General features: G+C 37.4%; 1 protein-coding gene across 1 annotated transcript in view; it reads left to right on the forward strand.

Annotated features, from left to right (window-relative positions):
• The window catches only part of SPAG17 (sperm associated antigen 17), a 184328-nt gene that overhangs the window by 86469 nt on the left and 69961 nt on the right, over positions 1-27898 (forward strand). Inside the window, exons 20-24 of the mRNA XM_057310745.1 lie at positions 1474-1565; positions 13610-13849; positions 14842-14953; positions 16870-17028; positions 18223-18336. Of these exons, the coding sequence (XP_057166728.1) occupies positions 1474-1565; positions 13610-13849; positions 14842-14953; positions 16870-17028; positions 18223-18336 (717 nt within the window). The remainder of the gene's footprint in view (positions 1-1473; positions 1566-13609; positions 13850-14841; positions 14954-16869; positions 17029-18222; positions 18337-27898) is intronic.

Below are 27898 nucleotides of genomic sequence, written 5' to 3' on the forward strand. Positions count from 1 at the left end.
GAGTTGCCTATAAATTTCTGTGACTCTTCACTTTCTCTGAAAAATAGCTGTGTTCCAAATATGATGAGATTGATGATGGGATAATGGATTAGTTGTCTTATATTGATGCCACTGCCTATCAGACCTGGAAGATTTGATCTGTCCTGCAGATTAAATGTGGTGTTAGGGAAATGCCAGGTGTCTTTATTTTGGCAGGGTTGATAGGTTCAGCTATCTAGGACTTATTGACAATATATGAGGCAAATTCAGAGTCAGTATCTCTCCATGAGAATACTTATAGATTCCGAAAGTGAGATTAAAACAAGACCTTTCTTAGAAGAGCAAGCAGAAGAGTCCCAAGACTAGTTGGGGATAGGAACCTAAAAATAAAGGGAAAATGGATTCTTGCGGGCTTGTGACTGGCACTTGACAGGATGTAGGAACAAAACATACATTTATTTTTGTTAATTGCCATGGCCTTGATGCTGTGGGGGAAGGGAAAGGGTGAAAAAAAAAAGAGGAAGGATACTTGATAAAGAAGTAAAGCAATGAGGTAACTTGTCTGGAAAATAAGGATATCTCACTAGGTCCATGCATAGGGAATGTTTTCCATGTTAATAATATTCATTATTTCTGATAGCAGAAGTTGAGAGTGATTTCTCGTAAAAAAGCAAAGCTATATCTTTTCCAAAGATTTTGCAACTTCTGTCAATTACCAAAGGAATTTGTCCTTGGCCTGATTTTAAAATAAAAATTAGAAAGCCAAGTTGGTAATGAATCAGTCACCATCCACCGATATGCTTATATAATCAATCCACCCATCAGCTTGGCCTTCCTCCTGATGGGGGCACAAAAGGACAGCACTAAGTACCTGGAATGATGGATGAGACTATATAAAAAAGAGAGGTAGGGCCACCCTGTCACAATAGCATCTAGGGCAACACTTGCCTATGAGTAGGAAAAGTTGTGGGTTGACTGCCTTTTCTTTATTCTGCTTCTGAATAGATTCAAAAGCTTAATTACTGTCTAGATTCCTGGGAGAAATCCAGAAAATGGTCAGTTTGGGATAGGAATACACTTGGTAGGTATTGCATTCAGTTTGAGACCTTTTAAGTCAGGAAATTTACGAATCTTCAAAACAGAATGACGATACTGGCAAGAGGAGGGCTTCAATATAAATTAGATTTATTCTGTGTGGTCTTTTAAGGGGTTAAACTAGGATTAATTAGGTTGAAGATCTAGGGAGAGAGAGTCCACTTCAATAAAAGCTTCAAGGTCACAACACAGTGAGAATGGAATGCACTGCCTCCACCAACCATGGTGACTTCCTCATCTCTGGAGGAGTTCAGACATCCATTTTGGAGACAGCAAGAAAGAATGAATGCAGAGTTGAACTTAACAGCCTTTAAGATCTCCTATAATCCAGACATTTGGTCCTTCTCTAAAACTTTGTTGTAGAGAGTTACTAAGAAGTTTAATTTTCTCTGGTTACAGGTAGCAAAGTAATGAGCAAAACAGAGATAGTGGATCAAGAAAAAGAAAAAGAGAAGGAAAAGATTCCTTTCATTTTAGAAGGCTCTCTCAAGGTAATTCAAGGAAAGACAAATGACACTGGATGTTTGTCATAACAAATTCAAATTTATTGTGTGATAGAGAGTTTGCGTGGTGTAACAGAAGTGATTTTTTTATTAAACTCTCAGAGATAATTGAATCTTCAATGAAAAAGCAGTCTCTTCACCGAGCTGTCTCCTTCTCCAGATGAAACCTTTAAAGGACTCTGTGTCTTCATTTTTATATAACTGAAATCCAGGGCAGTACCTTGTTCATACTTAGTATACTCTGTTTCTGCTGCAGGTGTTTGTTTTTTGTTTCCAATTTTTAATTGGAATTTTAATTACAAACTTAATATACAGTTTATAATAAATCAAAATTACTTTGGCTCTCCTAAGCCCCTGAAAATAAGAAATAATAACTATTTGGTATGCTCTCTACTCATACATGTGATGAGGTTGTGGGATATAGGTGAGGTTCAGTGGGGTGCAGTCCGGAGCCGACGACCAAGAAAGAATTCTTGAGGCATCTTTGGTGCAAAACTGGTGGTTTATTAAAGCACGGGGACAGGACCCGTGGGCAGAAAGAGCTGCTGCCCTGGGTTGTGAGAGGTGGCTGATTATATACCATGGGGTTGGGGGAGGTGAGGAAAAGGGGAGGCTGAGAAAGCACTTTCATACGTTAAAGAAGACTCACAAGATATTGGAGGCCTTGCTATTGTCAAGCCAAGGCTGTTCCTCCCTCTAATGAGGCACTAACATGAAGACAGTTGGGAGTCTTCCGGAGGAATGATCACAAGTCCTTGTCAATGGGCTTCAGGTTTAAAAGAAATTCCATTTTATTTACATTTCCTTCTGCCTCAGCCTCCCTCAATTTTATGGAGGGGATGGTAATGTTGGGGCTCCAGGAAACTGAATTATGGGTCTCTGGAAGTTAGGCTGTTGATAAGAAATCTTCTTCCTTGTAAATCACGAGGACATGTGTCAACTGAGGGAGACTCAGGTCTTGCAGGATTGTGATCTCTGTTAGTTAACCATTTGTTTTTCTTTTCCTTAGCTTTTGGGCAGCCAGGGGTGCCTGAGGAATGTCACTTACATCCCATGGGCGGGGGGGGGGGTTTGCAGGGCATCAGTTTCTACTTTGTCCTCAGCTTGCCTTCTGTTCCCTCATTACATACACATATGCACAAATATAAAGAGGGTCTTCATTTGTTTGGTTTTGATTTAGATTGGTATGGGTTTTTTGTGTTTTGTTTTGTTTTGTTTTGTTTTGTTTTTAACTCTGCCACATACCTCTTTTTCATAGCAACATATCATGACTGTCACTTCCAGATAATATCTAGAGATCTAACTTATTTTCATAGCAATATTGCTAGTTTATAATTTGGATATATGTAAAGTATTGAACAATTTCCTTATTAATAAGTGCCATTTATGTTTCTATTTAGACAGAAATATTTTACTTTTATGTAGTCAAATCAATCATTTTTGGCTAAAATTTAAAGACAATACCACATTTTGGCAAGGATGTGAAGCAAAGTGAATTCTTATACACTGCTGGTTGAAATATAAGTGGGCACTTTACTTTGGTAAACTGGACATACCTACTAAAATCAAGCATACGATTTCTTTTTAACCTAACAGTTCCACGCCTAGGTATATACCTAATAGAGATGCATGCATGCGTGCACCAGGACGCATGCACAAAGTTGTTCTTGCAGCATTATTTTTAATTCTCCCAAACTAGAAACAATTCAAATATTCATCAGTGAAGTTCCTACTATGGTTCAGTCATACAATGAAACACTGGTAAAGCTCTGGGAATGAATGACTAACAGCTACACTCAGAAATATGGGTGAATCTCAGAAACATCACGTTGAGCACAAGAAGAGAGAATGAAAAGACTATATCCATTATACATGTTTCACTTACATAAAGCTTAAAAGAACACAAATCTAAGCTAAAGTGTTGCAAATTAGCATAATGGCTGCCTTTAGGACAGTACAAGTAGGAAGTGATTGGGAAGAAGCCTGAGGAGGGCTTCTGAGCAGCTGGAAATAGTCTGATTTTTGACCTGGTGGTGGTTACAGGAGCATTTACTTCATGGTAATTCATTCAGCTATTCGGTTAGGATTAGGATTTATGCTCTTTTTGTGTGTATGCTGTAGCTTCTTCAAAAAAATTTTTTTTTTAATCTGTCATTCTTTTTATGGTTTCAGGGCTTCTAACAGATTGATTCCACCTTGATTATACATCACTTTTCCTGTACTCTCTTAGAATATTTTCATAGATATATTTTTTATATTTAGATATCAAATCTATCTGAAATTCATTTTTTATAGTATAATGAAAGGGTTTTTTTCTTTGTCCACATGGATTGTCATTTTACTGGTACCACTTTATTAAATGTGACTTCAATCACCTCCCCCCACACACAACTGAATTGGAATGTTGACTATAGAACATATTAGGTACTTATTTATTTTATTTTTTATTTTTGTGACTTATTTATTTTATAACTGGAAATTTGTACCTCTTAACCCCCTTCACCTTTTTTTGGATGCATTTTTGAATGCTGTATTCTGTTTCAGTGGTCTACTCAATTATTCCTTTGCAAGCACCATATAATTTTAATTGCAATAGCTTTGCTGTAAACTTAAATATCATGTAGGCAAGAGCTGACTTTCACACTCCCATCAGTATGCAATAAACCTCAAAACATTGTAGGTTAATATCGGTGAGCCTCCCTGGCTTCTTGGGCTTAGTGGTAAAAATAATTACATGGCAAACCTTTAAGTTTATTATGTGTTGCTGCTTAATTTTAAAAAATTTTAAAAGTGTATGTTGGTTTTCCTCCTTTATTTTATTGATATATTGAATTGTGGAGATTTATTTAACAATATGAATAACCTTTGTATTTTTATTCAATATTTCCTAAAGTTTAATCCTCATCCCATACAATGACGTGTTTATAATTGCCTAGGGGTCTCTGGGGAGGAGAGACTTAAAATACAGATGCTTTTACCCCATCCTAATTGCATCATTGTGAGTAGAATCAAGGAATTTTAATTTTTAATAAGCTCCTAGAACCATTTTTATGCACATTATAGATTAAGAATTATAGCACATTTTTTTCATAGTAGGTTTTTATTTTATTAAACAACTGGGCTTGATCTGATAGTATTTTATCTAGACTTTTTGTGTCCATGACAAATGAAATTAGTCTATAGACGTCCATGTTGTTATTAACAAGAATCAGTATTAAGGTTAATTTGGCTTGAAAATAAATTAAGGAAGTGTTTTTACTAGGAGAAGGGAAGATGGCAGAAAAGTAGGGGATCCTAGTTTCATCTGGTCCCCTGAATACAGCTAGATATCTATCAAATCACTCTGAACACCTGTGAATCCAACCTGAGATCTAAGAAAAGAATTGCTGCAACTCAGCAAATAGAAAGCAACCATTTTTTTGCAGGGTAGGAGGTGCAGAGAAGTGAATCTAAGGGAATATATTGGAAGATAAACCATGGGGAGAGGGAGTCTCTGTAATCCAGCTACTGGAAAGTGATATAACAGTAGAGCAAAGAAACTGTAACTCTGAGAAGTCTGCTCCAGTGAGGGACATCCCTGCCTGAAAGATGCTCAGGTGGTGAAGCAGGGCAGAGCACTAGATGAGACAGTGCAGTCTCAGGATCGCCAGGGTCACAGAAAGAACAGGGGTGACTGAGTGTGGCAAAGTTCCCAAGGATTGGAGCGGGGAAGCTGGCTACAATCAGCGAGCCTGGGAGTGGGATCTCATCTTGGTGTTGCCATAACCATGAAGCCTGGCACAATCAGGCAACTGCTCTGCAAACAGGGCCCTGGCAAGCAGCAGAACCTCCTCCTTCCCTCTGGAGGAGCAGTATGGGTGTGCACAGGATCTGGCAACTGCTCCCAGGGCAGGGGCCCAGGAAATGGCAGAACTGTAGAAACCCTTCTCCCCCCCACCCCTGGGGAAGGATTGGTGGAGGTGTGCATCTTAGGAGTCTTCAGAGTTTGGCACACACAAAAGTGATTGATTGCTTTTCCCTGAGGGCGCACTGAAGAATGGGGGCCATGATAATTCAGCTCTGGGGCTAGAGATTGGGAGGCCGCCATTTTTTTTTTCCCATCCTCTAAGCAGTGTGAAAAGCCTTCAGGGGACAAAATACAGCTTACACTGAGCCTGACCCCTGGGAAAGGTGGTGCAACTCCACTCAGCCAAAGACACCTGAGACTCAGGGCAACAGGCCCCTCCCCTAGAAGACCAGAAAGAATATTAGGCTAATACCAAGTTTATGGATCACACAGAACTGACAAACTCCTGTGCTAGGGGAAAATAGTATATAGAATTCAAGGTTTCTTCTCATGATTCTTCAGTCATTCAGTTTAAAATTGTCTTTCTCTTTTTTTTCCTTTCCAACTAGTTTCTTATTTTATCCACTCTTTTAAGTCTTTTCTAAATTTTCATTTTTACATTTACAATTTATAGATATAGTCTTCATTTTTGGCTTCCTTTCACGTATTCAGTTTTATTTATATACATACATGCATATATTTTATATATACATATGTTTTTTTTTTCTTTACAATTTTGGGATTTAGTATCTTCTAACAAACAGATCAAAATACACCTAGGACTAAGTGGATCACCCTGTTTTTTCCACCTATGAGGTTATATTCTCTCTTGTTTCCTTTTTTTCCTTTCTTTTTTGGTTTCCTATCTCTTCGGGTTTGTCTAGTGTATATTTCACTGGGGTCATGGTTGATATTTTTTATTTTCTTCACTCATTCATATATTCTTCTCTGGACAAAATGACTAGAAGGAGAAATTCACAACAAAAGAAAGAACCAGAGGTAATATGCTCTGCCGTAGATTTAATCGATATGAATATAATTAAGATGTTGGAACTAGAATTCAAAACAACAATTATAAACATACTAGCTGGACTTGAAAAAAGCATGAAAGACACTAGAGAATCCCTTAGTAAAGAAATAAGGGAACTAAAAATCCAATCAGGGCAAAATTAAAAATGCTTTAACTGAGATGCACTCTAAAATGGATGCTCTAACAGCTAAGGTAAATGTGGCAGAAGAGAGACTGAGTGACATAGAAAACAAAATGATGGAAAGTAAGGAAGCTGAGGAAAAGAGAGAAAAACAACTACTGGATCATGAAGGGAGCATTCGAGAAATCAGCGATACCATAAAGCAAAAAAATATTAGAATTATTGGGGTCCCAGAGTGAGGGAAATGAGAGAGAAAGAGGGACAGAAGGTGTATTTCAGCAAACCACAGCTGAGAACTTCCCTAATCTGAGAAAGAAAACAGGCATTCAAGTCCAAGAGGCACAGAGGATCCCCTCAAAATCAATAAAAATAAATCAACATATAATCAAACATATAATAGTGAAGCTTGCAAATTTCAGAGATAAAGTGAAAATCTGAAAGCAGCTCAAGACAAGAGGTCCCTAACCTACAAAGGTAGAAACATTAAACTGGCAGAATACCTATCTACAGAGACCTGGCAGGCCAAAAAGGACTGGCATGATATATTCAGGGTAAGAAATGAGAAAAATATGCATCCAAGAATACTTTATCCAACAAGGCTGTCATTCAGAATGGAAAGAGAGATAAAGAGCTTCCAGGACAAATAGAGATGAAAAGAATTTGTGCTCACTAAACCAGCCCCACAAGAAATATTAAAGGGGGGTGGGGTGCTGGGTAGCTCAGTTGGTTAAGCATCTCCTTTTGGCTCAGGTCATGATCCTTGGGTCCTGGGATCGAACCCCACATCAGATTCCCTGCTCAGCATGGAGTCTGCTTCTCCCTCTCTCTGCCCCTAGCCACCAGTAGTGCTCTCCCTCTCTCTCTCTCTCTCATTCAAATAAATAGATAAAATCTTAAAAAAAATATTAAAGGGGATCCTGTAAGTGAAGAGAGCACCCAAAAGTAACATAGACCAGAAAGGAACAGAAACAATATACAGAAATAGTGACTTTACAGGTAACACAATGGCACTAAATTCATATCTTCCAATAATTTCTCTGAATGTAAATGGGCTTAATGTTCCAATCAAAAGACACAGGGTGTCAGACTGGATAAAAAAGCAAGACCCATCCATATGGTATCTGTAAGAAACTCATTTTACACCCAAAGACACCTGCAGATTGACATTGAGGGAGTTGAGAACCATTTATGATGATTATGGACTTCAAAAGAAAGATGTGATGGCAATACTTATATCAGACAAAGTAGATTTTAAACCAAAGACTGTAGTAAGGGATGAAGAGGGACACTATATCATAGTTGAAAGGTCTATCCAGCAAGAAGATCTAACAATTATAAATATTTATGATCACAACAATGGACAGATCACCGAAGCAGAAGATCTATAAGGAAAGTAGGGCTTTGAATAGCACACTGGACCTATTTGAATTCACAGATACATTCAGAACATTCCATCCTAAAGCAACAGAATACACATTCTTCTCAAGTGATCATGGAACATTCTCCAGAATAGATCACATACTGGGTCACAAATCAGGTCACAACCAGTACCAAAAGATTAAGATAATTCCCTGCATGTTTTGGGACCACAATGCTTTGAAACTTGAACTCAATCACAAGAGGAAATATGGAAGGAACTCAAATACATGGAAGTTAAAGAACGTCCTACTAAAGAATGAAGGGTCAACAAGGAAATTAAAGAAGAATTTTAAAAATTCATGAGAACAAATGAAAATGAAAGCATAACTGTTCAAAATCCCTGGGTTGCAGTAGAGGCGGTCCTAAGAAGGAAATACATAGCATTACAAGTCTTTCTCAGGAAACAAGAAAGGTCTCAAATATACAACCTAACCTTACACCTAAAGGAGCTGGAGAAAGAACAGCAAATAAAGCCTAAACTCAGCAGGAGAAGAGAAATAATAAAAATCAGAGCAGAAATCAATGAAATAGAAACCAAAAGAATAGTAGAATGGATCAACGAAACTAAGAGATGACTCTTTGAAAGAATTGATAAGATAGATAAACCCCTGGCCAGACTTGTCAAAAAGAAAAATGAAAGAGATCACAACCAACACCAAAGAAATACAAACAATTATGACAACGTATTATGAGCCAATATATGCCAACAAATTAGGCAATCTGGAAGAAATGGATGCATTCCTAGAGACATATAAACTACCAAAACTGAAACAGGAAGAAATAGAAAACCTGAACAGAACCCACAACCAGCAAGGAAATGGAAGCAGTAATCAAAAGTCTCCCAATAAACAAGAGTCCAGGGCCAGATGGCTTCCCAGGGGAATTCTACCAACATTTCAGGGAGAATTAATACCTCTTCTTCTGAAGCTCTTTCAAAAACTAGAAATGGCAGGAAAATCTCCAAACTTGTTCTCTGAGGCCAGCATTATCTTGATCCCCAAATCAGACAAAGACCCCACCAAAAAGAAAAATTATAGACCAATATCCCTGATGAGCATGGATGCCAAAATTCTCACCAAGATACTAGCCAATAGGACCCAACAGTACATTAAAAGGATTATTCACCATGACCAAGTGGGATTTATTCCTGGGCTGCAAGGATGGTTCAACATCCGCAAATCAATCAATGTGATACACTACATAAATAAAAGAAAGGGCAAGACCATATGATCCTCTCAATAGATGCAGAGAAAAACATTTGACAAAGTACAGCAAACTTTCTTCGTTAACTCTTCACAGTGTAGGGATAAAGGGAACATACACCAATATCATAAAAGCCATCTATGAAAAGCTGACAACGAATATCATACTCAATGGGGAAAAACTGAGAGCTTTTCCCATAAGGTCAGGAACACAGCAGGAATGTCCACTATCTCCACTGCTGTTCAACATAGCACTAGAAGTCCTGACCTCAGCAATCAGACAAAAAGAAATAAAAGGTATTTGAATCGACAAAGAAGAAATCAAGCTCTCACTCTTCCAAGATGACTTGATATTTTATGTGGAAAACCCCTCCACCCCAAAATTGCTAGAACTCATACAGGAATTCAGCAAACCGGCAGGATATAAAATCAACACACAGAAATCAGTGGCATTTCTATACCCAATGAGACAGAAGAGAGAGAAATTAAGGAGTTGATCCTATTTACAATTGAACCAAAAACCATAAGATACCTAGGATTGAACCTAACCAAAGAAGCAAAGGATCTGTACTCTGAAAACTATAGAATACTCATGAAAGAAATTGAGGAAGACACAAAGAAATGGAAAAACATTCCATGCTCATGGATTGGAAGAAAAAATATTGTTAAAATGTTTATGCCACTCAAAGCAATCTACACATTCAATGAAAACCCTATTAAAATACAATCAACTTTTTTCACAGAACTGGAACAAATAATCCTAAAATTTGTATGGAACCAGAAAAGACCTCAAATAGCCAAAAGAATGTTGAAAAGGAAAACCAAAACTGGTGGTATCACAATCCTGGACTTCAAGCTCTATTACAAAGCTGTAATCATCAAGACAGTATGGTACTGCCACAAAAACAGACATATAGATCAATGGAACAGAATAGAGAGCCCAGAAATGGACCCTCAACTCTATGGTCAACTAATCTTTGACAAAACAGGAAAGAATATCCAATGGAAAAAAGACAGTCTCTTCAACAAATGGTGTTGGGAAAATTGGACAGCCACATGCAGAAGAATGAAACTGGACCATTGTCTTACACCATACACAAATATAGACTCAAAATGAATGAAAGACCTCAGTGTGAGACAGGAATCCATCAAAATCCTAGAGGAGAACACATGCATCAACCTCTTTGACCTTGGCCACAGCAGCTTCTTGCTAGAAACTTCTGCAAAGGCAACAGAAACAAAAGCAAAAATGAACTATTGGGATTTCATCAAGATAAAAAGCTTTTGCACAGCAAAGGAAACAGTCAACAAAACGAAAACACAACCTACAGAATGGGAGGAGAAATTTGCCAATGTCTTATTAGATAAAAGGCTAGTATCCAAAATCTATAAAGAATTTACCAAACTGAACACCCAAAGAACAAATAATCCAATGAAGAAATGGATAGAAGACATGAACAGACATTTCTAAAGAAGACATCCAAATGGCCAACAGACACATGAAAAAGTGCTCAACACCACTTGGCATCAGGGAAATACAAATCAAAACCACAGTGAGATACCACCTCATAACAGCCAGAATGGCTAAAATGAACAAGTCAGGAAATGACAGATACTGGTGAGGATGTGGAGAAAGGGTACCCTCCTACACTGTTGGTGGGAATGCAAGCTGGTGCAACCACTCTGGAAAACAGTATGGAGGTTCCTCAAAAAGTTGAAAATAGAGCTACCCTATGACCCAGGAAGTGCACTACTGGGCATTTACCCCAAAGGTACAAATGTAGTGATTTGAAAGGGCACTTGCATCCCAATGTTTATAACAGCAATGTTCACAATAGCCAGACAATGGAAACAGGCGAGATGCCCCTTGATGGATGAATGGATAAAGAAGATGTGGTGTCTATATACAATGGAATATTACTTAGCCATCAGAAATGATGAAATCTTATCATTCACATTGATGTGTATAGAACTGGAGGGTATTATGCTGAGTAAAATAAGTCAATCAGAGAGAGACAATTATCATATGGTTTCACTTATATGAGGAATATAAGAAACAATGCAGAGGATCATAGAGGCTGGAAGGGAAAATCAAATGGGAAGAAATCAGAGAGGGAGACAAACCATGAGAAACTCTTAACTATGGGAAAGAAACTGAGGGTTGCTGGAGGGGTCGTGGGTGGGAAATAGGGTAACAGGGTGATGGGTATTAAGGAGGACCAATGATGTGATGAGCACTGGGTCTTATATGCAACTTATATGAATTACTGAACTCTACATCTGAAACTAATGATGTTCTGTATGTTGGCTAATTGAATTTAAATTAAAAAAATCAAATATAAATTAAGGAAGTTGGCAAGGTTGCTGAACACAAGATTAACATGGAAAAAAGCCATTGGAGTTACTATTCTCCAGCAATAACCAACTAAAGAATGTAATAGAGGGGCGCCTATGTGGCTCAGTCGGTTAAGCAACTGCCTTGGGCTCAGGTCATGAAACCCCGGTCCTGGGATAGAGTCCTAATTCAGGCTCCCTGCTCAGCGGGAAGTCTGCTTCTCCCTCTCCCACTGCCTCTCCCCCCTGCTCTGCCCCTCCTCCTGCTTGTGCTTGCTCTCTCAAATAAATAAGTAAAAAATCTAAAAAGAAAAAAAAAAGGAAATATAATAGAAAACAAGTATTATTTGCAAGAACAATACAAACTATAAGGTGTGAAGAAAAATAATAAAACATAAGCAAAATCTTTATGGAGAAAATTACAACATATTCTGAGGCATTTAACACTTAAATAAGTGGGAAAATATACAATGGTCATGGATGAGAACATTCAATTTAGGAAATGAAATATACTGTAAACTCAATGTTATTCTTATCAAATCCCAGCAGAGATTTTATGAACCTTAGAAAACTGATTCTAAAATCAATAAAGAGAAACAAAGGGATAAGTGTTTTCTGTCAGATAACATTTGACTGGCAAATTGCATCTCTTTATTTTCACCTTTCTGTGTGTTTATATTTTAAGCACATCATGTAAACAGGAAGTATAAACTAGATTTTTAACCAGTTACAAAACAACAACTCCAAACATAACACTTTAAAATTTAATCTGCATTATTAACATTTTCTCCACCACTTTCATAGGTTTGGATAACCAACAGTCAGTGGGTCCCTGATTTGTAGGATTTGCTGATATGTGTAGTGTAAATATGCCCATAGCCTGCTGTATTCAGGCTATCAATACGACAGCACTGAATGTAGAATTGGAAGCAATATGCAGTAGCATAGCATTATATTGTATTTCTCTGATACAGATACAATTCATATAAATAACCTCAAGAACATAGATAATACTGAAATGTAACAAAATAATTAGGAAGGTGGTAAGCTTTGAGTATTTAATTTCTTTAAAAAATATGTTATTTGTGCATTTATCTAATTTAATTTTAAATAACAGCTGTGGTTAACAACCGGCTCATAAAATTCTGGAAAATTTAACAGTAACCTCTTCTTCAGATTCTTGCTTTGGGCTTACTTCCTCATGTTTTGTGATTTTCATTTGTGTGCTCATATCTACCCAGAACCTTTTTAGAATACATTTTTAAGTGATGTATATTTTGGCCACAAATCTATGTGAGGACAGGATTGTCATTAGTTCTCAGGGGAGACTCCCCCCCACCCTTTCTCACCTTTAACATAGGGCCAAAGAAGCAAGCTAGAATTCATGGTCTTCCTCTATAGTGAAAGATATTTTTTTTAGTTCATCCAGTGAAGGTGTCATTTTTAAAAAATACCTGCTCTATTCAGAGGTCTCTAATCTGACCTCCCAGGTTATTTCTTTAGTCCCTGTAACCCATTAAAACTGCAGCTCTAGGCTGCCAGGGATGGGCATATAACCCTTGGAAACTTCTGTCCCGAGTACTTATATTCCTCACTAGACTAGTGCTGTCTAGTACCTTTACTTTGTTGCCAGCCCTGCTAGGCATTACAATGATGATTTTTACAATTTATCTATCATTTTTGAAATATTTTATGCCAGGAATGTTTCTTTGAATATCTGGTCCACCATATTGCTGAATTAACCAGGACCTAAATTGGGGATTGGGCTCATGTGGAAAGTATAGGAGACAGAGAGACCAGCTAAGAGGCTGATGTAATAGTTCAGGATAAAGATGAGAATACCTGGATTAAAGAAAATTGCAACAGAAGGTGAAAGAGGAAGCTGAGTAAAGAGAGATCTCCGAAGAGCTTTGGCAGAGTGTGGTACACAGAAGTTGGGTGAAAGAAGAGAATCAAGGGTAACTCCAAGGCTTCTAGCTCAGTGTCTTAATCTGTCAGATACCACTTACAAAAAGCATGTGAAACATTCTCCAAAATGAGCCTGAATGGGACCTAATTTGTTTCAAAATCCTGTTAATTTTTTAAATTATGTGTTTATAGGCATGGAAAGAAGAACAAGATCGATTAGCAGAAGAAGAGCGCTTAAAGGAAGAGAAAAAGGCAGAAAAGAAGAGTAAGGAAGCTGGTAAAAAGAAAGGCAAGGAAAAGGTAGAGAAAGAAGACAGTAAGCCCTTGAAGAAAAAATCTCTTCCCAAGGAGAAATCTAAAGAAGAGCAAATGAGGATTCCAGAAGTAGCGGAGGAGCCCCTCCAGCAACCAGAACCTGAGATCCTTTATCCGGTAATATCAGTGTTCTAAAAAGCCTCTTTGGGTCCTTACTAATTGTTTTGGGAGAAACACAGCTTCTGTGAAAACACAAGGTTCCAGTCTTCACTGACACCACAGAAGGCCTTAGAGTTTCTTCTAGCATAGATGACCTCAGACCCGTACTCCACCCTCTGATACCTAGGACTTTCTTTGTAGCCCGTCACCAAGATAGGAATACCCGCAGGACAGTTTTTCTTGAGTGCTATGAAACTAGGTTACTAAAGGCAGGAACACAGAGATTTGACACAAAAGCATTCGTTTAGGTTAATGTAAATAAGCAGACTTGAAAAGTCAAAGTGAACCCAAAGGTTGGCTGTATTTGTCTCAGATGACAGGCCTTGCTGAGTAGGCACCCAGGTATTTTGCTTGTCTGGTTTGGTAAAACCTTCCCTTTACAGTCTGTCCCTCAGGCAGGCGTATGAGGAAAACCTAATGCGAAAGAGATGGACAGGAATGTAACAGCCCTTGTCCTTTCTAGCTGCTACTGTAAGCCAGTTCTCAGGTGTTAGCATGCATCACAACTACTTGGAGCTCTATTAGCAGCACTTAGCAAAAAAGGTCTTTACCATATGACTTCCGGAAGTATAAAGTGTCAAGAAAAAAGTGTAAAGTGTCAATATTCCTCAATATATCAGTTCACTTTAAACAGAAAATTAATAGCCAGTGAAAGAGAAGTTGATTTCTTCTCCCACTGCTTTTCAGTAGTATGGTGCTTTGATCTGCACTAGCGGTAAGGGTGCTCCAGTGAACAGATTCAAAATCATGGACCGCCTTTAATTCTGCCTGTCCTTGTAATATCCCAGGAGGTGCTAAAGATAATATGGACACTGTCCTCTGAGCCTGCAAAGGGACAGACATTCATTTAGCAGAAATTAAGCTTACAGCAACTTTGACTGGCTCACGCTGATGAGTTGATTTTTGTCAATTGCAGTTCCACACTCAAAGTGTGATGTTTTCCCTTCTAGTTTCATGGATACAATATGGGAGATATACCCGTCCAAATCTCAGGAACAAATTCTTATCTGTATCCTTCAGACGGAGGACAGATTGAAGTAGAGAAGACAACATTTGAAAAAGGTACATTTTGAACATAGCTGGTTCATAGGTTGGAAGATTCTAACCCATTTCAGATCATCTTGGGGCCTTGTACCCTTGGGTGTGATAGGTGAGAGTGGTAATGTGCCCTCTTTTGTCAATTATACGCCACATTTAGCATTTCCAGACTTCACATTCTTCTGCTATAATTGACTGCAGAGCACAGGCCAGGTGAGAGGTTAGCTGGGACACACTGTTGTGAACATTCTAGTTGTTAAAATCTTAAAATATTTCTATATGACTGGGAAATACCATGATAGTAACTACAATAAGTAAATAGTTAATTACTAATATTAATTACAGCACATAGTGTTATCTCAGAAACCAAGCACGTACTGAGTTTAGAGCAAATTACTAGTTTGGGCTCTGGAGCACAGAGCTTGGGGTTTTGCTGCCAGGGCCCAATTATTTTTGCTACAGAGAGGTTGCTTTTGAATTCAGAAGCCTTTGAGTGGGAGAGGAGCCTTATACAGATGCACTGAGGAGGACCTACTCTGGAAAACCCCTAAAGGAAATGTATAATTCTTCCCAGGATCTGGGCTCTAGGGAACCTATCAGGGACATCTTGCAGGGCCTGTCTTTTCACTGTGCTTTAAAGATCTCTCAGGTGTATTTGAGAACCTGGGCTTTAACTGATAGCTTATTGTCTCTGAGAGCTATGAGAAGGTCAGTGTGGTGGGAACTTGAGCAGGGCCTTATTTAATCTCCACTAGGTTATGCCCCCCAGCAAGGGGCAACACGGGCTCCTCCTATCCCCACACTCTACCTGACACCAGCCTACCTCTCCTCACTCTCTATTCTCCCCTCCCTTCCTCTCTCTCTCTCTCAATCCCTTTCTCTTTCCTTCTTCCTTTCTTGTCATCTAATATAACTATCAATTTAATAAGGAAGTCATTGCAAAAGTTAGATGCTGTTCCCTATGTGAAATCATGGCTCAAGTGGAAGCATCATTAGATAGCAACTGCCACATCAAACAAAAGATCGTATCAATAATTTTTAAAATAAAAAGGCCTGAAAGTAATTCAAATTATTTAAACGGTGGTTGGTGGTGCAACTTACATCAAATGTCAGACCATTTAATTATATAAGGTTTGTTTATTTAAAACATGACAGGGATTGTTATTAATATATAGGTATACATATTTTTATTATCATATGTTTTCATATTTGATATTTTGAATATTATCCTTGGGTATAGGGTACAATTAATAGTAATTAAAAATAGAGCTCCCAATCACATAACTGAGAAAACTACTGGACTCAAGTTTTGTAATGCTCTGTTCTATTTTCCATAACTACTACTTGTACTTATTGAAATTTATATATGCACACATTTATTAATTTCAGGTGGGGTCACAGTAAATACAGTATTTTAATCCCAATCCTATCAATTTTTGATAGAAGATAGCTCAATCGAAGTTGAAAAGGATAAGCCAGATTTTAAAAAAAGAAGAGAAAGCTGAGAAAGGAGACAAAAAATGAATCGGAACACTAGGAGAGGGAATGTGCCCATTTGGAAAATTCTGATTTGCTGGTGCTAATGATAACAGCTACCATAATTACCATTGATGTCATTCCTTATAAGCTGCAAAACCCTTTTGCATCAACTAACTCATGTGATTAATCACCACGTTGAGTATAGGCGTACATTAGCCTCAACCAATGCTCTCTTTTGTAATTTGATTAGAAAGTCTGCAAACATCTCCCTGATCCACCTGCCATTTATTTCTGGGATTCCACCATCACTTTATTCCTTTAGGCATCTTTTTGTAAAATAGTGATGTCCATAGATGTTTCCATGCCTACTTACATTCTATGCTGCGTTATTTAGATGTCTTGTCAAGGACCCTAATGCGGCATCAGCAGCAGCCTATCTTCTATCCCATGATTTTCCCCAGGGTCAACTTTTATCAAGGTGATAGTGAAAAAGGACAAGCACACTTTCATAATTCATTTAAAAGACCCTAAGAAAATTGTGAAAAAGGAAAAAAAAGAGGAGTATTGTTCTTCAGAAGATGAGAAAGAAAAAAGAGAGGAAGAGCAAAATCTTGAAACAGGTAAGCAGCCGCATCTCTGTGTCCATGGAGGTTAATACTTCAGCAATGTGTCAAACCCACCCATCTGACAGCAACACACATGCGTCTCTTCCACTTAACAACTAGGGTCATTTTTCCAGATGGTAGGGCAAGTGTTTTGCCATTCTGCAGATATACATTTTCCCGTAAGGTAATGTGTACCTTCACTGTATACACGGTGCATGTGTAGTGGGCTGCTAACTTGGTTTTGCCCCCTCTGGATGCCCAGCTCCTGATTCAAGTTGTCATACAGAGTCTACTACATTTATGTAGTAACATTGCATTTGCAACATCCATTCTGGCCTGAATTTTGTTTTACACAATGTGTATCAAGTACAGTCTCTAGGACTCGGGTCTGCATTAATTGATTTCTACTGGTTTTAGCTTTTCTCCAATATTCACTACAAATGCCGGGGTTTCCTTCTGTGCTCTATCATTTAGTTCTCCCCATGGTACCAAATTTCTTAGGTTGCAAAGACAAGAGAAAAATCCTACATTTGGTCTTGATAGTCTCTACCTGCTAGTAGATGAGAGCTCTAGGTGGATGTCCATTGATTATACACCATGAAATTTCCTGATAACATTATTTAACATATCCAGGCAACACCGCCTGGAGAAACAATGCTTTCTGCCCAATGTGACATGGGTTATACCTGCAAAAGGAGAAGAGTTAATAAGATGTTTGAAACTCAAATTTGTAATAAGATATATAATTTAATCTTACTAATGAATTCAGTTATGGTCCCAGGATTTTCCAAACTCAAGAACACAATGTTTGACAAGTTTGAGTGTACCCAAGAACGTAAAACAGAAAATTTTAAATTATTTTTCTTTGTTTTGCTTGATAAAAGAATATGTGGTTTATTATAAAAAATTAGGAAATACAAGAATATTTAAAGACGATGACAGTCGTCCCTAATTCTACCACTCCAGTGGTAGCCACTATTGTAGTGTATGTCTTACTTTATCATCATGAACATTTTCCTATTCATTAAATAGTCTTTGAGAACAAAGTTTTCTAATGATTTCATAATAATTCATTGGTACATACATACATACTAATAATTTAATTAATCATATCCATGCTTTTATCTACATGATTTCCACTTTGCCCTGTTTTGCTTACACTTCATTTTAATAAAGTGGATGTGTCCTTGATTTGAATTTGTCTTTTAGAAAAATCAGATGCAGAGAATAAAGCTGTCAGCAAGTTTGGATCTTTTTCTGCCACCTTAGAAAATGGGATCTGCCTCTCAATAAGTTACTATGGACCAAGTGGAATGGCCCCAGGTAAAATAAGCACAATAACAAAGATAAGTGTCCCATGACCAAGGGCATCTGCCCATCCTCAATCTGCTCACGTGTTGTAAACATGTTTTGATTTAATGCCCTCTTTTGCTGAAAGGTGGGAGTATATGTGTGTGTACATACATGTGTGTGTTTACACGTATGTACATATATAATCACTCATACATAGAAAATAACAGTGCTTTGATATTTGAAACAGAATTTATCATATATATAACTTTACATATAATCACATATACATATAAAATTATATATATTTCAGTTATCTTTGTTAACTAGCCCAGGAAAATAAGTCTGTTAGTTGGTCCCCAAAAAGGCATGATTTCTCAAGGAATCCTCTTGGTTTTCCACATGATATTTTTATGAATCCTGTGACTGTGGCACTGCCCAGTGTGCTTCAAAACATAACAGTCTTAAAGGAGCCATTCATTGGACATCTTGAAGGATTTCTTTACCCCACATTTAATGAACAAATTCTCCAACTGGAAGCTATTTCCCTACAAACCACAGAATTATATGTCATTTAACCAAGAACCAATTAGGAAATTTTGTGGGTTCCCATGCATTTTACAGGGATCTAAGCACATAGATTAAAAACACACACACACAAAATTTACAAAATCAAAATATAATCCCTCTGCTATATAGCCTTCAAACTATGTGTAGATCATGGTGATCCAATTCTCTACCTTACTATGTAGCTCCTTTTCTGCAGAAACATCATTCCATTAGATCATTATAATCTTTTTCTTACCTTGTGCAAAATATTGCAGTACTCTAGTGAGTTAAAGAGCCCATTAAATGTGTTAGTATTTTTGCTTTATTTGGGGTTTTGTCTTTTAATTTTATATTTGGTTTGTTTCTCAGCCAGCACTTAAAGTCATTCTCTGCCTAACAAATTATGTATTAAATCTATTATCACACACATTCACTAAAAAATCCTATCCCTTCTGGACATAGCTTATCATGATTTCAGAGTAAGATATTTACACTCTACTCTTTATCAACTATATTGTTGCTGTTTCCTCAGTGATTTCCTTATTCTTGATTTAATCGTTAAGTTATTATGCAATTATTCCATTTAAAACAAATGTTCTTAATTTCACATTTATAAGTGCTACATTTGAAAATGTTTATAGTGTGAAAGAAATAGAAAGGCATTCCAATGCTCATGATTGGAAGAACAACTGTTATTAAAATGTCTGTACTACCTAAAGCAATCTACACATTTAATGCAATCCCTATCAAAATACTGACAACATTTTTCACAGAGCTAACACAAACAATCCTAAAATTTGTATGGAACCACAAAAGACCCAGAACAGCCAATGCAATCCTGAAAAAGAAAAACAAAGTTGGAGGCATCACAATTCCAGACTTCAAGCTCTATTACAAAGCTGTAGTCATCAAGACAGTATGGTACTGGCACAAAAACAGACACATATATCAATGGAACAGAATAGAAAACCCAGAAATGGACCCACAACTATTCTTAGACAAAGCAGGAAAGACTATCCAATGGGAAAGACAGTCTCCTCAACAAATGGTGCTGGGAAAACTGGACAGCAGCATGCAAAAGAATGAAACTCAACCACTTTCTTATACCATAAACAAAAATAAATTCAAGATGAGTGAAAGACCTAAATGTGAGACAGAAAATTATCAAAATCCTAGAGAAAAACACAAGCAGAAACATCTTCAACATCAACCATAGCAACTTCTTACTAGACACGTCTCCAGAGGCAACAAAAACAAAAGTAAAAATGAACTGTTGGGACCTCATCAAGATAAAAAGCTTCTGCACAGCAAAGGAAACTATCAACAAAACTAGAAGGCAACTGATGGGATGGGAGAAAATATTTGCAAATTACATATCAGATTAAGGGCTAGTATTAAAAATCTATAAAGAAGTTATCAAACTCAACACCCAAAAAACAAATAATCCAGTTAAGAAATGAGTAGAAGACATGAATAGACGTTTGTCCAAAGAAGACATTCAGATGGCTAACAGATACATGAAAAGATACTCAACATCACTCATCATCAGGGAAAAACAAGTCAAGACTACAATGAGATGTCACCTCACAACTGTCAGAATGGCTGAAATTAACAACAGAGAAAACAACAGATGTTGGCAAGGATGCGGAGATAGGGAAATCCTTTTACAGTGTTGGTGGGAATGCAAACTGGTGCAGCCACTCTGGAAAACAGAATGGAGGTTCTTCAAAAAGTTAAAAATAGAACTACCCTATGATTCATAATTTATCAGGTATTTACCCAAAGAATACAAAACCACCAATTTAGAAAGATATACACAACCATATGCTTACTGCAGCATTATTTACAATAGCCAAATTATGGAAGCGGCTCATGTCCATCAATAGATGAACAATAAAGATGTGAGATATATATATATATAGATATATGTCTATATCTATATATATATATATATGACGTATATTGTTTGATATATATTTATTTATATATATAGTTTTAAATGAAATAATTGCATAATAACAACATAAAACATAAAAAGAATGAAGTCTCACCATTTGCAACAACACGAATGGAGCTAGAGAGTATAATGTTAAGTGAAATAAATCAGTAAGAGAAAGACAAATACCATATGATTTCACTCATATGTGGAATTTAAGAAACAAAACAAAAGATCATACGGGACTAAAAAGAGAGAGGAAAACTAAGAAACAGACCCTTAACAAAGGAGAACAAACTTATGGTTACCAGAGGGGAGAGGGGTGATTAAACAGGTGATGGGGATTAAGGAGTGTACTTGTCATGATGAGCACAGGATGATGTGTGGAATTGTTGAATCACTATATTTTACACCTGAAACTAACATAACACTGTATGTTAACTAACTGTTAACATTTTTTATTTTAATTCAATTAATTAACATGTAACATATTATTGGTTTCAGACGTACAGGTCTGTGATTCATCAATCTTATATCCAGTGCTCATTACATCACATCCCCTCCTCAAATGTCCATTACCCAGTTTCCCAATCCCCCTACCCACCTCCCTTCCAGCAACGCTCAGTTTGTGTCCTATGATTAAGAGTCTCTTATGGTTTGTCTCCCTTTCTGGTTTTGACATATTTTATTTTTTCCTCTCTTCTGTTTGATCCTCTGTTTTCTTTCTTAAATTCCACATATCAATGAGATCATACAATAATTGTCTTTCTTTGACTGACTTATTTCACTTAGCATAATACCATCTAGTTCAATCCATGTCATTCCAAATAGCAAGATTTCATTTTTTGATGGCATAATATTCTATCTATCTATCTATCTATCTATCTATCTATCTATCTATCTATCATCTATCTATCATCTATCATCTATGTATCTATCTATCTATCTATCTATCTATCTATCATCATCTATCTCTATATATATATATCTCAAATATTCTTTATCCATTCATCTGTTGATGGACATCTGGTCTCTTTCCTAGTTTGGCTATCATGGACATTGCTGCTATAAACATTGGGATGCAAGTGCCCTTTCAGAGCACTACATTTGTATCTTTAGGGTAAATGCCCAGTAGTGCACTTGCTGGGTCATACAGTAGCTCTATTTTCAACTTTTTGAAGAACTGCCATACTGTTTTCCAGAGTCGTTGCACCAGCTTGCATTCCCACCACAGTGTAGGAGGATACCTTTTCTCTGCATCCTCACCAACAACTGTCGTTTCTGACCTGTTCATTTTAGCCATTCTGACTGGTGTGAGGTGGTATATCATTGTGGTTTTGATTTGTATTTCCCTGATGCCAAGTGGTGTTGAGCACTTTTTCGTGTGTCTGTTGGCCATTTGGATGTCTTCTTTGGAGAAATGTCTGTTCATGTCTTCTGCCCATTTCTTGATTGGATTATTTTGTCTTTGGGTATTCAATTTGGTAAGTTCTTTATAGATTTTGGATATTAGCCTTTTATCTGATAAGACATTGGCCAATATCTTCTCCCATTCTGTAGGTTGTGTTTTGGTTTTGACTGTTTCTTTTGCTGTGTAAAAGTTTTTTTATCTTGATGAAATCCCAATAGTTCATTTTTGCTTTTGTTTCCCTTGCCTTTGCAGAAGTTTCTAGCAAGAAGCTGCTGTGGCCAAGGTCAAAGAGGTTGATGCATGTGTTCTCCTCTAGGAATTTGGTGGATTCCTGTCTCACACTGAGGTCTTTCATTCATTTTGAGTCTATTTTTGTGTATGGTGTAAGACAATGGTCCAGTTTCATACTTTTGCACATGGCTGTCCAATTTTCTCAACACCATTTGTTGAAGAGACTGTCTTTTTTCCATTGGATAGTCTTTCTTGCTTTGTCAAAGATTAGTTGACCAGACAGTTGAGGGTCCATTTCTGGGCTCTCTATTCTGTTCCATTGATCTATATGTCTGTTTTTGTGCCAGTGCAATACTGTCTTGATGATTATGGCTTTGTAATAGAGCTTAAAGTCCAGGATTGTGATGCCACCAGTTTTCTTTCTCAACATTTCTTTGGCTATTTGAGGTCTTTTCTGGTTCCATACAAATTTTAGGATTATTTGTTCCAGTTCTGTGAAAAAAAAAAATGATGGTATTTTAATAGGGTTTACATTGAATGTGTAGATTGCTTTGCATGGCATTGACATTTTAACAATATTTTTTCTTCCAATCCATGAGCATGGAATGTTTTCCCATTTCTTTGTGTCTTCCTCAATTTCTTTCATGAGTATTCTATAGTTTTCAGAGTACATATCCTTTGCCTCTTTGGTTAGGTTTACTCCTAGGTATCTTATGGTTTTCGGTGCAATTATAAATGGGATCAACTCCTTATTTCTCTCTCTTCTGTCTAATTGCTTGCGTATAGGAATGCCATTGATTTCTGTGCACTGATTTTATATCCTGCCAGTTTGCTGAATTCCTGTATGAGTTCTAGCAATTTTGGGGTGGAGTCTTTTGGGTTTTCCACATAGAGTATCGTGTCATCTGCAAAGAGTGAGAGTTTGACTTCTTTGCCAATTCGGATGCCTTTTATTTCTTTTTATTTTCTGATTGTTGAGGCTAGGACTTCTAGTGCTATGTTGAACAACAGTGGTGAGAGGGGGCATCCCTATCATTTTCCTGACCTTAGGGGAAAAGTTCTCAGTTTTTCCCCACTGAGAATGGTATTCTCTGTGGGCTTTTCATAGATGGCTTTTTGATATTGAGGTATGTTCCCTCTATCTCTACACTGTGAAGAATTTTAATGAAGAAAGGATGCTGTACTTTGTCAAATGCTTTTTCTGCATCTATTGAGAGGATCATATGGTCTTGCCCTTTCTTTTATCTATGTAGTGTATCACATCGATTGATTTGCGGATGTTGAACCACTCTTGCAGACCCACTTGGTCATGGTGAATAATCCTTTTAATGTACTGTTGGATCCTATTGGCTAGTGTCTTGGTGAGAATTTTGGCATCCATACTCACCAGGGATATTGGTCTATAATTTTTCTTTTTGGTGGGGTCTTTGTCTGGTTTGGAGATCAAGATAATGCTGGCCTCAGAGAACAAGTTTGGAGATTTTCCTGCCATTTCTAGTTTTTGCTTTCAAAAAGCAAACATGTGCTTCAGAAGAATAGGTATTAATTCTTCTTGAAATGTTTGGTAGAATTCCCCTGGGAAGCCATCTGGCCCTGGACTCTTGTTTATTGGGAGACTTTTGATTACTGCTTCCATTTCCTTGCTGGTTGTGGGTTCTGTTCAGGTTTTCTATTTCTTCCTGTTTCAGTTTTGGTAGTTTATACTTCTCTAGGAATGCATCCATTTCTTCCAGATTGCCTAATTTGTTGGCATATATTGGCTCATAATATGTTGTCATAATTGTTTGTATTTCTGTGGTGTTGGTTGTGATTTCTCCTCTTTCATACATGGTTTTATTCATTTGGGTCCTTCTCTTTTCTTTTGGACAAGTCTGGCCAGGGGTTTATCTATCTTATCAATTCTTTCAAAGAGCCATCTCCTAGTTTCGTTTATCTGTTCTACTGTTCTTTTGGTTTCTATTTCATTGATTTCTGCTCTGATCTTTATTATTTCTCTTCTCCTGCTGAGTTTAGGCTTTATTTGCTATTCTTTCTCCAGCTCCTTTAGGTGTATGGTTAGGTTATGTATTTGAGACCTTTCTTGTTTCTTGAGAAAGACTTGTAGTGCTATGTACTTCCCTCCTAGGATCGCCTCTGCTCCATCCCAAAGATTTTGAACAGTTATGATTTCATTTTCATTTGTTTTCATGTATTTTTTAAATTCTTTAATTTCCTTGTTGACCCTTCATTCTCTAGTAGGATGCTCTTTAACCTCCAAGTTTTTGAGTTCCTTCCAAATTTCTTCTTGTGACTGAGTTCAAGTTTCAAAGCATTGTGGTCCCAAACTATGCAGAGAATGATCTTAATCTTTTGGTACTGGTTGCGACCTGATTTGTGACCCAGTATTTGATCTGTTCTGGAGAATGTTCCGTGGTCACTCGAGAAGAATGTGTATTCTGTTGCTTTAGTATGGAATGTTCTGAATGTATCTGTGAAATCCATCTGATCCAGTGTGTTATTCAAAGCCCTTCCTTGTTGATCTTCTGCTTAGCTGATCTGTCCATTGCTGTGAGTGGGGTGTTAAAGTCTCCTACTATTATTGTATTATAAATGTATTTCTTTGATTTTGTTATTAATTGGCTTATAAATTGGCTGTGCCAATGTTAGGGGCATAAATACTTACAACTGTTAGATCTTCTTGTTGGGTAGACCCTTTAGTTATGATATACTGTCCTTCTTCATCTCTTATTACAGTCTTTGCTTTAAAACCTAATTTATCTAATATAAGGATTGCCACCCTAGCTTTCTTTTGATTTCCATTAGCATTATAAATTGTTTTCCACTGCTTCACTTTAAATCTGAGGTTTCTTTGGGTCTAAAATGAGTCTCTTGCATACAACATATTGATGGGTTTTGCTCTTTTATCCAATCTGATACCCTGTTTCTTTTGATTGGGGCATTTAGGCTATTTACATTCAGAGTAACTATTGGAAAATATGAATTTAATATCATTGTATTAGCTGTAAAGGGACTGTTATTGTATATTGTCTCTGTTTTTTTCCAGTATATATTGCTTTTGGGCTATCTCTTTGTTTAGAGGATCCCCTTTAATATTTCTTGTAGGGCTGGTTTGGTGTTAAGAAATTCTTTTAGTTTCTGTTTGTCCTGGAAGCTTTTTATCACTCTTTCTATTTTGAATGACATAATAGCTGGAAAAAGTATTCTTGGCTGCATATTCTTCTCATTTAGCACCCTGAATATATCATGCCATAGGTTATAGACCTCTTGTCCTGAGCTGCTTTCAGGACTTTCTCTTTGTCTCTGAAGATTGGTAAGTTTCACTATTACATGTTGGGGTGTTGACCTGTTGTTTGTTTGTTTGTTTTAATTTTTTATTTTGAGGGGGGTTCTCTGTGCCTCTGTGTGGATTTTGGTGCCTGTTTCCTTCCCCAGATTAGGGAAGTTCTCCACTATAATTTGCTCTAATATAGCTTCTTCCCCTGTCTCTTTTCTCTTCTTCTCAAATCCTAATTATTCTAATATTGTTTTGCTTTATGGTGTCACTCATCCCTCAAATTCTCCCCTTGTGATCCAGTAATTGTTTATCTCTCTTTTTCTCAGCTTCTTTATTCTCCATCATTTCATCTTCTATATCACTAATTCTCTCTTCTGTCTCATTTATCCTAGTCGTTAGAGCCTCCAGTTTTTATTGTATCTCATTAATAGGCTTTTAATTCAACTTGGTTAGATTTTAGTTCTTTCATTTCTCCCGAAGAGATTCTCTAGTGTCTTTTATGCTTTTTTCAAGCCCAACTAGTATCTTTATAATCGTTATCCTGAACTCTAATTCCAACATCTTACTTATATTCATACTGATTAGGTCCCTGGCAGTTAGTACTGCCTCTTGTTCTCTTTTTTGAGGTGAGCTTTTCTGTCTTGTCATTCTGTCCAGAGAAGAATAGATGAATGAGAGAACAAAATATTAAATGGCAACAACAACCCCAGAGAAATATATACTAAAGAAATCAGAAGAGACCAGAAACCAGGAGGGAAAAAAGAGAGAGAAAATATAATCAGACAGGTGAGCAGAATATAAAAATACACTGGATTCTGAGTGTATTTTGGTCTGTTTTTTAGAAAACTAGATCCCAAAATTGTAAAGAAAGAAAAACTTATACAAAGAAAAACTTGTACAAAAATAAAATTAAATACAATGAAAGGATAGACTGTAATTGTAAAAATGGAAATTAAAAGATAAGAAAAACCAAAAGAGAAAAAAAAACCAACAACAACAAAAAAAAGATATAAACAGACAGCTGAACAGAACATAGGAAAACACTGTCTCCTGAGTGTATTTTGATCAGTTTGTTATAAGAAACTACATCTCAAAATTGTAAAGAAATAAAAACTTATATATACAAAAATAAAATTAAATACATTGAAAGGATAGAATGTAACTGTGAAGATGAAAATTTAAAAAGATTTCAAAAAGGAGTTGATAAAATAAGAAATTGGTTGAAAAAGGAAAAAAAATAAATATAATTAATTAAAGCTTAAAGACTAAAGAATCATGGGGGAAAAGCCATGAATTCTATGTGCTGTATTCCCCTGAGAGCTGGAGTTCTGCAGTTCTCATGGATTGGTAAACTTGGTCTCAGCTGGATGTTCTTGCTGATTTTCTGGGGGAGGGATCTGTTGCATTGATTCTCAAGTATATTTGTGCCAGGCAGAATTGTACCACCCTTGCCAGGGGGCCAGGCTAAGTAATCTGCTCTGGTTTGCTCTATATGGCTTTTGCTCCCCCCACCCGCCGTGGCTTTCTGCTTTCTGCACAGCTTTAGAGGATCAGAATGATAATGGTGGCCTCCCAGTCTCTGGCCCTGGAGCCTAAACCCTCAGGGTTCCGCTCCTCAGTGAGCACTCAGAGAAAAGCAGTCAATCACTCCTGCCTCCCTAGTCTGGCTGCACTCTGTGCTCACCCAGTCTGTGGCTTGAGTGTTTTTATCTCAGGCACATGACCCCATTTTGAGTCTCCAAACTCTGCAGACGCCAGCAGCACGCCCTCTTGCTGCTCCTCCCAGGGAGGAGGAAAGGGGGTCTCGCCAGTTCTGCTGCTTCTTGTTGGGCCCCTGCTCAGAGATCAGTCTCCTGACTGTGCCACAGTTCATGGTTTATGCAACCCAGACCTGAGAGCCCACTCCTGGGCTCACTCTTTGCAGCCGGCTTCCTTGCTCTGATTGCCTGGGAGCTCTGCTGCGCTCAGGCATCCCGGTCTTCCTGTGACCTGAGTATCCTGAGACCACACTGTCCCAGCTAGGGTTCAGCTCCTGCGTAGCCACCTGAGGGATGTCCCTCGCCGCGGTAGACTTCTGAAAGTTCCGATTTTGTGCTCCGCTGCTCTATCACTTGCTGGTGGCTGGCTGACAGAAGCTCCCTCCCCCCACGGTCTGTCTTCTCATATATTGCCTTGGATACACTTCTCCACACCT

This window comes from Ursus arctos, unplaced genomic scaffold, assembly GCF_023065955.2.
Source record: "Ursus arctos isolate Adak ecotype North America unplaced genomic scaffold, UrsArc2.0 scaffold_12, whole genome shotgun sequence".
Taxonomy (NCBI): domain Eukaryota; kingdom Metazoa; phylum Chordata; class Mammalia; order Carnivora; family Ursidae; genus Ursus; species Ursus arctos.